This window comes from Podarcis melisellensis (genome assembly GCF_964234715.1).
Source record: "Podarcis melisellensis genome assembly, chromosome: 17".
Classification (NCBI taxonomy): domain Eukaryota; kingdom Metazoa; phylum Chordata; class Lepidosauria; order Squamata; family Lacertidae; genus Podarcis; species Podarcis melisellensis.
This window is the reverse complement of record NC_138534.1, coordinates 12,273,958-12,286,129: the sequence shown is the minus strand read 5'-3', so window position 1 is coordinate 12,286,129 and position 12,172 is coordinate 12,273,958. Positions and strand designations below refer to the sequence as shown.

Genomic DNA, 12,172 nt, shown 5'->3' with positions numbered 1-12,172 from the left:
AGAGGATAAAAAGACAGGAAGATAGGAGAACAATTTACATAGCCTAGAGTATCTCTGGGGTGGAGAATATATATACATACAAGGGGAAAGAATAAAAATAAAAAATAAAATAAGGATAAGTAAGATTGTGAGCCCCTTTGGGGAGAGAGAGACAACTTACGAAATGTCGTGGAAAGATGGTAAAAAAGTTGGAGGGACTCCAGGAGATAGAAAGGCATCCCGGCAAGAAGAGATTAAAGACCTAGACATTCTATGGCTAAAAATCAAAGAGGAATTCAAACAAAGAGAAATGCACATGGAAAGTAAGTTAGGAGAATTGCAGGAACAAATAGATAGTAAAATAGAAAGTGCTGTAGGCGAACTCACAAAAAAGATACAAGATCTGACAGTCAAATCAAAAATACTCGAAGAATCAAATAAAAGAACACAGAAAGATTTGAGGGATCAAAAGAAAGAAACAGAAAAGCTAAAGGATGAAGTAAAAAACTTAAATAAAACACAAGATCAACTATGGGACAATCTGGCCATGGCAGAGTTGCGTCAAAAATATCTTAATTTAAAATTCAGAGGGATTGCCGAAGAGGCAAACGAAAACATAAGGGAAAGAATAGTTAAGGAACTAGCAAAATGGCTGCAGATGAAAGAGGAACAAGTAGCATATACCATAGAGAACGCATTTAGAATAAGAGGGAAACCACAACAAATTAAATAAAAAAAAACCCCGGGAGACTGCTTAGTAATTTTTAACACCATAGAAATGAAAGACACAATTCTAAGAACTAGCTTTAAAAAAAAACTGATAATTGGAGATCGTCCAATCATCATTTTTAAAGAAATTCCAGTCAGGATTCTACGTAAAAGGGAAGGATATACACAGTTGACAACTGTGCTGAAGAGAAGCACAATTCAGTATAAATGGGAATTCCCAGAAGGGGTTTCCTTCTATTACAAGAACAAAAAATTCAAGTTGACAGACACACATGAAGCAGAAAAATTCCTGAGAAGGTACGAAAAAGATCTGGGTAGAGAGGAAGCAAGACAGCGAGGAGGTGACTTGGATGCGGGAGGGGGGAGTGGAGTTGGGGGCGGGGGGGGGACGGAGGAGGAGACGGAAGACACCAAATCAGAGGAAGAAGAGGAAGGAGAAGACAGAGAATCTAACAGAAAGAATAACACCAGATTCTAAACCAGAAACAAGGATAAAGCGCACGCAATAATAACCCAAAATGTCTCTTAAGTTTCTTTCGTGGAATGTGAATGGTTTTAATGATAAGCCCAAGAGAAATAAATTTGAAAAGATTATAAAGAAAAAAAATATTGATGTCATTTGTTGCCAAGAAACTCATGTTGCCAAAAAACATAAGCATATTCTAATAAACAAGAAGTTGGGAATAGAATTCATCAATTCAAACTCAAAGAAAAAAAGAGGGGTAGTAATCTATGCGAAGGAGAAACTAGAACCCAAACAAATTTGCAAGGATGAGGATGGAAGAGTTTTAGGAATTCAAATTAACTATCAGGGAGAGAAAATAAACGTGGTAACAGTCTATGCCCCAAACTCAAATAGAATGGAGTTCTTTAAAAAACTGGAACAATCTTTATTAGAGCTAGATAACAATAAATTGGTCTTACTCGGAGATTTAAATGCGGTTCCGACGCCAGAACTAGATAGAAGTACAAGAAAAAAGAACATAAATCAAGGGAAACTACCGAAATCGTTTAATGATCTGGAAGAAAATCTGGACCTAATAGATATATGGAGATACAAAAACCCTACAACGAAACAATTTACCCATTTCTCTGAACCACATCAGAGCTGGAGCAGGCTGGATCAGATATGGATCTCAAGAGAATTAATAATAAGAACGGAGAAATGTGAAATTCTACCCAGAACCCTATCGGATCATAGCCCAATAACATTACAATTAAAGTGGAAGATCCAAGGGTTGTACAGATGGAGAATGAATGACTACCTACTTGAAAAAGAAGAAGTGATCGAAAAAGCTAAAACTACCATAAAAGACTATTTTGACTTAAACATCAATAAAGGAACAGGTATAGACACAGTATGGGATGCTAGCAAGGCTGTGTTAAGAGGCCTCCTGATACAACAAAATACCCAAAGAAAAAAGGCCAAAGAAAAAAAGAAAGAAGAGTTAATCCATCAATTGAAAGAATGTGAAAAAAATATGATAAAAAATCCAAACGACGATGGCCATAAGCAACAATATAAAATGCTCCAAACAGAATATTCGATATTAATAAGCCAAGAGGTGGAATGGGGAATAAAGTTAATGAAACAAAGGTCCTTCGAATCGGCAAATAAAATTGGAAAGTTTCTGGCGTGGCAACTGAGAAAAAGAAGAAAACTTAGTACCATCAATAAAATAAAAGTTGAAGAACAAGTCCTGGAAAACCCTAATGAAATAAAAAAGAACTTCCTTAAATTCTATGAGAACCTATATAAAAGAGAAGAAGAAGATTTAACGGGCATCGCAAAATACCTAGAAGAAAATAGCCCCAAAAGTATATCAGAAGAGGAAAGAACCGCCTTAAATAAACCCATAAAAATAGAGGAGATCCGGGAGGCAATCAAAAGGATGAAACTGGGGAAAGCCCCAGGCCCAGATGGGTTATCCGCCAAGTATTACAAGGTCCTAGAGGAATACATAACACCAGTACTACGTGACGTAATCAACGAGATACTAAGAGGAGGAAAAATGCCAGCATCCTGGAAAGAAGCCTACATCACGCTGATCCCGAAACCAGACTCAGACAAACTTAACATTAAGAATTACAGACCGATTTCATTATTGAATAATGACTACAAGATATTTGCAGATATAATGGCACACAGACTTAAAAAGTGTTTAACTAATCTCATTCATATTGACCAGGCCGGTTTCCTTCCCAATAGACAAATAAAAGATAACATTAGACATACGATAGACATTATCGAATATTTAGAATGTCATAATGAAATTCCCGCGGCTTTAATGTTCGTTGATGCCGAGAAGGCTTTCGACAATGTCTCCTGGGGTTTTCTGATAAAGTGCCTGGAAAGATCAGGGATAGATGGCACATTCCTGGAAGGAGTTAGAGCAATCTACACACAACAAAGAGCTAGATTAATTATCAACAATACCTTGACAGAACAGTTTGAAATAGCAAAAGGCACTCGACAGGGGTGCCCTCTGTCACCGTTGTTGTTTATCATGGTTTTAGAGATAATCACAAACAAGATAAGAAAAACCCCAGAGATCCGTGGCATAAAAATAGGGGCGAAAGAATATAAACTGAAAACATATGCAGACGATCTTATGCTGTCATTGGAAGAACCAAAAGAGAGCGTCGGCAAAGTGTTAAAGCTACTAGAGGAATTTGGAAAATTATCCGGATTTAAATTGAACAGAGCAAAAACCAAAATAATGACCAAAAATATGGAAGAAGAAACCAAAGACGATCTTGAAAGTCAAACTGGAATTAAAATAACTAAAAAAGTAAAATACCTTGGAATCTGGTTAACTATAAAAAATATAAATCTGATTGAAAATAACTATAAGAAAACATGGAAAGAAATAATGAAAGACTTGGATACATGGAACAGAATACATCTCTCGTGGTTGGGGAGAATGGCGGCGATTAAAATGAGCTTACTACCTAAATTACTCTTCCTATTTCAGAATATACCGATAATTAGAGGAACCTCAATATTCAAAGAATGGCAGAGATTACTTTCCAAATTCATTTGGCAGGGAAAGAGACCAAGAATTAGATTTAAACTGCTCACAGACCAAAGAGATAGGGGTGGTCTCGCGGTCCCAAATTTGAGGTTATATTATGAAGCTGCATGCCTCTGTTGGGTAAAAGACTGGATTGTCATCAAAAACAAAAATTTGTTAGATCTAGAGGGGTTTAATCTAAGATTCGGTTGGCATGCCTATTTATGGCGAGACAAAGGAAGGGTTCATAAAGGTTTTTCTAACCACATTTTCAGAGGGCCACTGCTGGAAGTGTGGGAAAGGAACAAAAAATTGTTGGAGCAGAAAACGCCCTGGTGGTTATCACCAATAGACATTTTAACAATTAAAAGATCAAACATTGAGGGGGAAAGATGGACATATGAAGACTTACTAACTAAAACAGAATCCGGGTGGAGGATTAGACCTTACGAAGAAATAAAAAGCAAGCTGACTGGCTGGATTCAATACCATCAAATTAATTCAATGTGGAGAGAAGATAATAAGATCGGAATAAATGACAAGAAATCTAGATTTCAGATTGAAATAATAGAAAGTAAAACAAAATTATTATCAAAAATGTACAACCAGTTGCTTGAGTGGGACACCAAGGACGAGGAAGTAAAGGATGTGATGGTGAAGTGGGCGGTAGACCTAGGGTACAACATAGAGTTTGACAAATGGAAGGCATTGTGGTGTAAAGATATGAATTTCTCAGCATGCACGACACTAAAGGAAAACATATATAAGATGATGTACAGATGGTACATAACGCCGGTAAAACTACATAAAATGTATAGAACAGGCGATAAATTGTGTTGGAAATGTAAGAGCAAGGAGGGCGACTTCATCCATACGTGGTGGACGTGCGAGATTCTCAAAAAATTTTGGGAATCCATCTATAATGAATTAAAAAAAATTCTCAAATATACGTTTGTTAAAAAACCCGAAGCCTTCCTGCTGGGGATAATTGGTAAGGATATCAAAGAAGAAGATAGAACCTTTTTTCAATATGCAATGGCAGCCGCCAGAACCCTCATAGCACAGTACTGGAAAACACCAAAAATCCCAACACTAAAGGAGTGGCAACTTAAATTATCCGATTATTTGGAGTTGGCTAAATTGACACAGAAAATAAGAAATCAAAGAAGTGCAAAATTTAATAATGAATGGGATAAATTTAGGATATATATGGAAATAGAGATAAAGGGAAAATCAAAATATTGATCAGAAACATATATGTACTTACAGAAATCACAGTAGGCATGAGATAACGCTTACTACGTAAAAAGTTTTATTAAGGAATAGACACAGCAGATAGATATACAAGGTAATATTTTCCGAAATCGAGATAAGGGGAAGTCGATCAATGTTTTTTAAAGTTGTATGTTTTTCGTGTTTTTCTTTTTTTTTCTTTTTTTTCTCTTTTTATCCTTTTCTCTGTTTTTTCTTTTTCATTTTGTCTTTTGTACGTTTGTGAAATATATTTATGTCAAAATTCAATAAAATATATTTAAAAAAATAATAATAAAAAAAAAGATTTGACGTGGGCAAGGAAAAATGGCGAATAAAGAAAAAAGGTAGCCGACATATACACATGAACTTCTTACAGTACAGTCGTACCTTGGAAGTCAAACGGAGTCCTTTCTGGAAGTCCGTTCAACTTCCAAAAAGTTTGGAAACTAAAGTGTGGCTTCTGATTGGCTGCAGGAAGCTGCATCGGATGATCGGCTTCCAAAAATAGTTCGCAAACCAGAACAGTCACTTCTGGGTTTGCGGCATTCGGGAGCCAAAACGTTCGATAACTAAGCTGTTCGAAAACCAAGGAACGACCATATTTAGGAGATTCAGTCACATGGCATAAAGGGATTTTTCCAAAGCCCTGGAGATGGCTAATTCACATGCTAGCAATTGTAACCAGAAGTAATTTCTAATTTTTTATCACTGACTACACACGTTATTAATGAGCCAACCAACAACTGCATTCAATTTTTCCATGACTTTTCCCGTTACAGTAGTCCCACACTGTGCCGTTCCCATTCAACCAAGATGAAATTTCCTACTGACCTGGCTGTGAGGAGGGTTGCACTGCAGCAGGCAGCACACTTGGCACCAGGCCTCCTGATGGTAAAATGCCACTTAGGTTGAGGCCTGCAGGGGTTAGTGCACTACTACTACACCCCAGCATGGGGTTTGAGCCACTCATCAATGTCTGCGCTCCACTGTGCAAAAGGAAATGAGCAAGCATGAGACCAGAATGTCATAAAACAGCACAAAGTACCGTTTTTGGTATCTAATAATAATAATAATAATAATAATAATATTTATACCCCACCCTCCCCAGCAAAGGCTGGGCTCAGGGCGGCTAACAACCAATAATAAAAACAAGTTGAATGAATACAACCTAAATACAACATTAAAACATTAAAATGCAGCCTCATCACAGGAGGAGAAAGGAAAAAAGAAAGAGGGGGAGGGAATCAAATTGGCTCCAAGCCAAAGGCCAGGCAGAACAACTCTGTCTTACAGGCCCTGCGGAAAGAAATCAGATCCTGCAGGGCCCTGGTCTCATGAGGCAGAGCGTTCCACCAGTGGTGAAAAGGCCCTGGCTCTGGTTGAAGCCAATCTAACTTCCTTAGGGCCTGGGACCACTAGGGTGTTGCTATTTATGGACCTTGAGGCTCTCTGTGGGGCATACTGGGAGAGGCGGTCCCATAGGTACGAGGGTCCTAGGCCGTGAAGGGCTTTAAAAGTCAAAACCAGCACCTTAAATCTGACCCTGTACTCCACGGGAGCCACTGCAGCTGGAAAAGCACTGGGTGAATATGCTTTTGCATCATTATTGTTGGGGTTATATAGTTCAGTCCCCAGCTGATTTTATTATGTCTTATTACTCAGAAAAAAAATATGCACTGAAACTTGCAAGGAGAATTTGCTGCTCTAAAATAAACAAATCGGAAATGGATCCATTTCTCCACACTGTCTAGATGCCATCTTTTAGTTAGACCAGGGTTTCCCAAACTTGGGTCTCCATCTGTTTTTGGACTACAATTCCCATCATCCCTAACCACTGGTCCTGCTACACAGGGATGATGGGAGTTGTAGTCCAAAAACAGATGGAGACCCAAGTTTGGGAAACCCTGGTTTAGACATTCCCATAGTGCTACATGAACTCTCCCATATTAGGTAGCATATGAAAAAGTGCCTAAAACACAACTCCAATGACAGTGAGAATAATGCTGAAATAAACTATTTCTTCATTATTATTATTATTATAATTATTATTTCCAATATTTCAATACAGATTGTAAATATCACCCCCCCATCTAATACCTCTAGACTTCCCATCTCTTCCCTCCGTGACATCCTATTTACTTGTTATGCCGCATATCCTCTTTAACCACACTATTTCATTCTAGTCTTTCTCTTGGTTGTTAATTACTGCTGCTCATAGATCTTATGTTATCTTTTTTTGGCAAATCATCTTTATTGGTTTCTTTTAATTTACATTCATAGAATCACATTATAACATCTCGCTTCTCCCATGACTAAACTTATATTTCTAAATAATAATAAAGAAAACAAAAACAAAAATGTGTGCTTATCAACATTTGGTTTGTTTGTCTCTTTAAGTAATCTACCCTCAGCTGTGTCTCACCCTGATCTCTGACTTTTGTCATTATGCTGGCTAATTCTATGTATTCAATCAACTCATTTTGCCACTCGTCTTTAGGGGAAATTTCTTGTTCTTTCCACTTTTCACGTGTAATACTTAACTTTAAGCTCTCAAATCTAACAAGGAATGACGTCTCCACGCTAAGCAAAAACGAAGCTTTTAGCAATTCTTTGCTTTTTGCGCCAAATCCACATACCGCACTTTTCGCTCTATAAGACGCACCTAGTTTTTGGAGGAGGAAAGAAGAAAAAAAATATTCTGAATCTCAGAAGCCAGAACAGCAAGATTGCCGCACAGCGAAAGCAGCAATCCCTCTTGCTGTTCTGGCTTCTGGGATAGCTGCGCAGCCTGAATTCGTTCCGTAAGACATACATACATTTCCCCTTACTTTTTAGGAGGGAAAAAGTGAGTCTTATAGAGCAAAAAATACGGTAATTATGGTTATCTTTTAATACTTAAGAATGCAGCGCATAAAAGGGTTCACTTTCAAAGACAGGGAGCCGACGAGGGTTGGCAAGCCCTTCTCAAGCCTGGCGTCGTGTCATCAGCACAGCATAATTCTGGGGCAAAACGACTGTAACAATCAAGAAGTGTGAAGCGCCGTAGACAGAAACCAACTTACCACACAGAGCCCACTACATTGATGAAGTTAAGTCCTGCAGAGTTTGCCATGACCTGGTTGGAGGAGGTTCCTGTAGTAACGGACGTTACCATGGTGGAAAGAGGAATGGTCATTACAGGCAATGCCTGGCTCAGAGACATGTGCTGCTGAGCGAACGGGGAGAGCAAGGTGGGCTGAGGGGTGAAGCCTGAATCGTGGGGAGTAGGGGAGGCAGAATGGGTAATCAGAGTTGAGCTCTGAGCCTCAGAAGGGTGTGGGGTCGATGAAGGGGTGCTGGTTGGAGTAGGAGTAGATGGCTTAGGAGTTCCAGACCCTGCTCATTGAGAAAAATAAAAAGCACTAGTTTGTTATAAAAGGCCAGTCCTTTGGTAAAATAAGGTTCGCGGAATCTCACTTAGCTCTGATAGCTTGCTCCAGTTTAAAAAAATAAATAAAAACCAGCGAAACGCAAGGGTTAGTAATTGCTGTTAATTACATGTGTACACAAACGATATCATTAGGCTTAATCCTGCAAATGAACACCAACGCTGCATTTCCCTATTAAATCGTTCTAACACTGGCAATACACTTATGCAACTGCTATGAAGCTACCTTTAAACAAAGCATTTTGCTTGCCAAAAATACAGGCATTCAACACACGTCATAAAACAAAGAAAAACGGATTTGAACAAAAAACACAGACAATGATCAAACTGGGGCAGGGGGAACAGTACAAATAGTTATCGGTAATGAGCTTGCTTAATTTAGGCCTAATTTGCAAAGGAAGGAAGGAAGGAAGCATTGCTTGTGGCAGAAAACAAACACTTGTGTGTTTTAAAGCATAAATTTGGCATGATGACATCATATCAATGGAACGAAAACAAAAAAACCAAAGCTCTTGAGGTGTTTTCGTTTTATGTTTTGTTTTTTTTAGCTTTCATGTCCTGCAGAAAGAAAGGAAAGAAATGTGAATGTCCAGAAGCTGTGAGCAAAGCCTTATTTACAGCAACAACTGTGTGCAACAGATTTATACAATTACCACTAGCAACATAAAAAGAAGGGAGAGGGCTGTGTGAATCAAACGGTTGGAAAATTGATCAAAGCTTCCTTACAGGTTTTCTTTGTGCAAAACAGGAAGGCAGAAAAATGACACCTTTTGAGCCACCCAGACAATTTTAGATTATGCCACACTCAAGCGACAGGACATTGTGCAGCAGACTAAAGAACTGAGCAGGCAGCTATGAGCTATTCTTACCGATTCCCTCTTTCTCGCCTTACGAGCTATTGCCTATCTATTGAGACATGAAACTATTTCAAAAGTAGGTAAAAATCCACAGCGATGCAGTGATTCTGTCCCAAAATTAAAACTTGGCTGCCACTCAACTGAGTAAACACTTAGCAAAATGGTGTTGCCTTGAAATTATTCTTACATTTTCATCATCAGCAATGATTTGTAAAACGATATAGGAGTGTTTTAAAAAATCAGTTTGTAGTTTATTGTATCACCACCTCGAGACTGATCATGTTATTTACATACACAGAGATACAACTGCACCGTATTTGACGACATTTAAGAAGTTTTAGCTGCTTTAAAAAAAAAATGCAAATTTAAGGAGGCATTAAACGAGCTACTGTTTATACACTAGCAGAAAGGGCCGAACTTTGGGAGCGTCTACAGTCACATTAATTACCAGACTGTGTCAAAGCGAGGGACCAATGCTTCTTGCATAAAACAGAATAGAACGTATACACGAACGGTGCATACATATATTTATACAGAGAAACAAGTACAGTTACAGCAAACGAAGTACATACAGTACATACAGCCTGCCTTAAGTGATGCAAACTTTATACACAATCTAGGGTACAATGGACATTTAGATTCTCCAATCAGCTGGTTAGGAAGTTTATAGCACGAGAAGCCTAGGAAGACTTAATGGACAATTTAGGGCGGGACTCACTTTGTGACGAGCTTGCAGGGGACATGGCGGTGGGAGAAAGCATGCTCAGTTGATTCAGATCCAGAGACTGCTTCCGAGACACACTGGGAGGCTTGGGAGGAGGAGGAGTTGGGGATTTTAGGTGGCCACTTGACTGCTGTGAACTAAAAATGTTACCTGAAAAAGCACAAATAATCCATGTTACGTTCTGTGAACCAACACCAGAAAAGAGTTACCGTATTTTTCGCTCCATAAGGCGCACCGGACCATAAGGCGCACCTAGTTTTTAGAGGGGGAAATCAAGGCTTTTTTAAAAAAAATTGTTCCCCAGCCCCAAAGAGCAGCCTGTCCACTTCTCCCAGAGATTCTTGGGGCTGCTGGGGGAAGCCCAGGTCCCCACCCAGCCCCAAAGAGCAAAGAAACCAAGACAGAGAGCGGGATCTATCCCGCTCGCTGTCTTGGCTTGTGCCATAGCCGCATGCAGCCTCTCCGGCTGGGAATGGCAATTCCCCCACCTCCCGCAAAAGCCTACAGGAGCCGCCAGTGGCGTAGCGTGGGGGGTGCAGGGGGGCCCCGGCCGCACTGGGTGCAACATCTGGGGGTTAGGATTAGGGGGCGCAAATCCACGGGTTAGGAGGCGCAAATCCATGGGTTAGGGAGCGCAAATTACTTGCCTTGCCCCGGGTGCTGACAACCCACGCTACGACACTGGGAGCCGCGCACCATTTAAGGAGCGCGCGGCTGCTGCAGGCTTTTCTACAAGGAGGGAGAAGGGACTGATTGGCTGCGTCAGTCCATTCTCCCTCCTGGGGAAAAACCAACAAGAGCCACACAGAGCTTGTGTGCAGCTCTTGGGGGCTTTTCCTGCCTGCCTCCCCCCTGCATTCGCTCCATAAGATGCACACACATTCCCCCTTACTTTTTAGGAGGGAAAAAGTGCGTCTTATGGAGCAAAAAATACGATACTTTGCTCTCTAAAGTGTGCGCTTTAGGTGTGCAAAATAAAAAGTGCATAGCAACATCTGCCATTGCTACCTGAAGCAAAAGGTAACCTGAATCTACATATTGCAGGTATGTATATATCTTCACCCCCTTCCTGTGCCAAAGTTTGAAGCATGAGGGACCCTCTATAAAACTGATGGTAATTGCAGCCAGACAGGTTATAACGAGTAACTGGAAAAATGCAGAAGAGCTAGGGGTGAACCAATGGAGGGAAAAATTGAAAAATATTATAAACGTAGAATATCTAACTGTGAAAATACATAAAATGAAAGGGTTTAAGGTCAGTGAGAAGGAGGAGGATTGGTTTGAGAAAATATTGCATTATTTGGGCAGGTTTGAACAATCTGGGGCAATTAAAATGTTAAAAGTTAAATAAACCTTGTGGAGGGAGGAGTGTTAAAGTATATAGAATTGTACATATGGTTGATTTGAATATGTTATTACAGTGGTGCCTCGCAAGACGAAATTAATTCGTTCCGCAAGTTTTTTCGTCTTGCGAGTTTTTCATCTTGCGAAGCACAGTTTCCCATAGGAATGCATTGAAAATCAATCAATGCGTTCCTATGGAAACCGCCTTCAGACCAGGTCCGGGGACAGTCTGTCCCCCGACCTCTTCTGAAGGCTGGGGGGGGGGGGGACAAGGGCTTTTCTTCCCACCCCCAGCATTTTAAAAAACCCTGGGACAGCAGAGGACGGCTTTTGAAGGCAGGTGGGGGGGAGCAAAGACTTTTGCCCCCCGCCGGCCTTCAGAAGAGGTCCAGGACCTCTTCTGAAAGCGGGCGGGGGGCAAAAATCTTTGCTCCCCCCCGCCTGCCTTCAAAAGCCGTCCGGGACAGTGGAGAAACGCGCTGCGTTTCTCTGCTCTCCCGGGAAGGCAGGCAGGGGGGAGCAAAGACTTTTGCCCCCCGCCCGCCTTCAGAAGAGGTCCGGGACCTCTTCTGAAGGCGGGCGGGGGGCAAAAGTCTTTGCTCCCCCCCCGCCTGCCCTCAAAAGTCATCCGGGATAGCGGGAAGCGCTTCCCTGCTATCCCGGACTGCTTTTAAAATGCTGGCGGTGGGGAGCAAAGCCTTTCGGCCCCCGCCGGCCTTCCTGGACCTCTTCTGAAGGCCGGAGGGGGGGGAAAGGCTTTGCTCCCCACCGCCAGCATTTAAAAGAGGTCCCCGGAGATTTCCCTATGGGCTTTCTTCTTGCAAAGCAAGCCCATAGGGAAATT

General features: G+C 40.8%; 1 protein-coding gene across 6 annotated transcripts in view; it reads right to left on the bottom strand.

Moving 5' to 3' along the window:
- The window catches only part of SUPT20H (SPT20 homolog, SAGA complex component), a 43,082-nt gene that overhangs the window by 8,432 nt on the left and 22,478 nt on the right, over positions 1-12,172 (bottom strand). For 4 of the 6 annotated variants that reach the window (XM_081894018.1, XM_081894019.1, XM_081894016.1 and 1 more), the window contains exons 18-20: positions 9,979-10,134; positions 8,039-8,351; positions 5,808-5,962 (exon numbers count right to left, since the gene is read on the bottom strand). In XM_081894018.1, the coding sequence (XP_081750144.1) occupies positions 5,808-5,962; positions 8,039-8,351; positions 9,979-10,134 (624 nt within the window). The remainder of the gene's footprint in view (positions 1-5,807; positions 5,963-8,038; positions 8,352-9,978; positions 10,135-12,172) is intronic. The other 2 variants (XM_081894020.1, XM_081894021.1) reach the window with 1 other exon arrangement.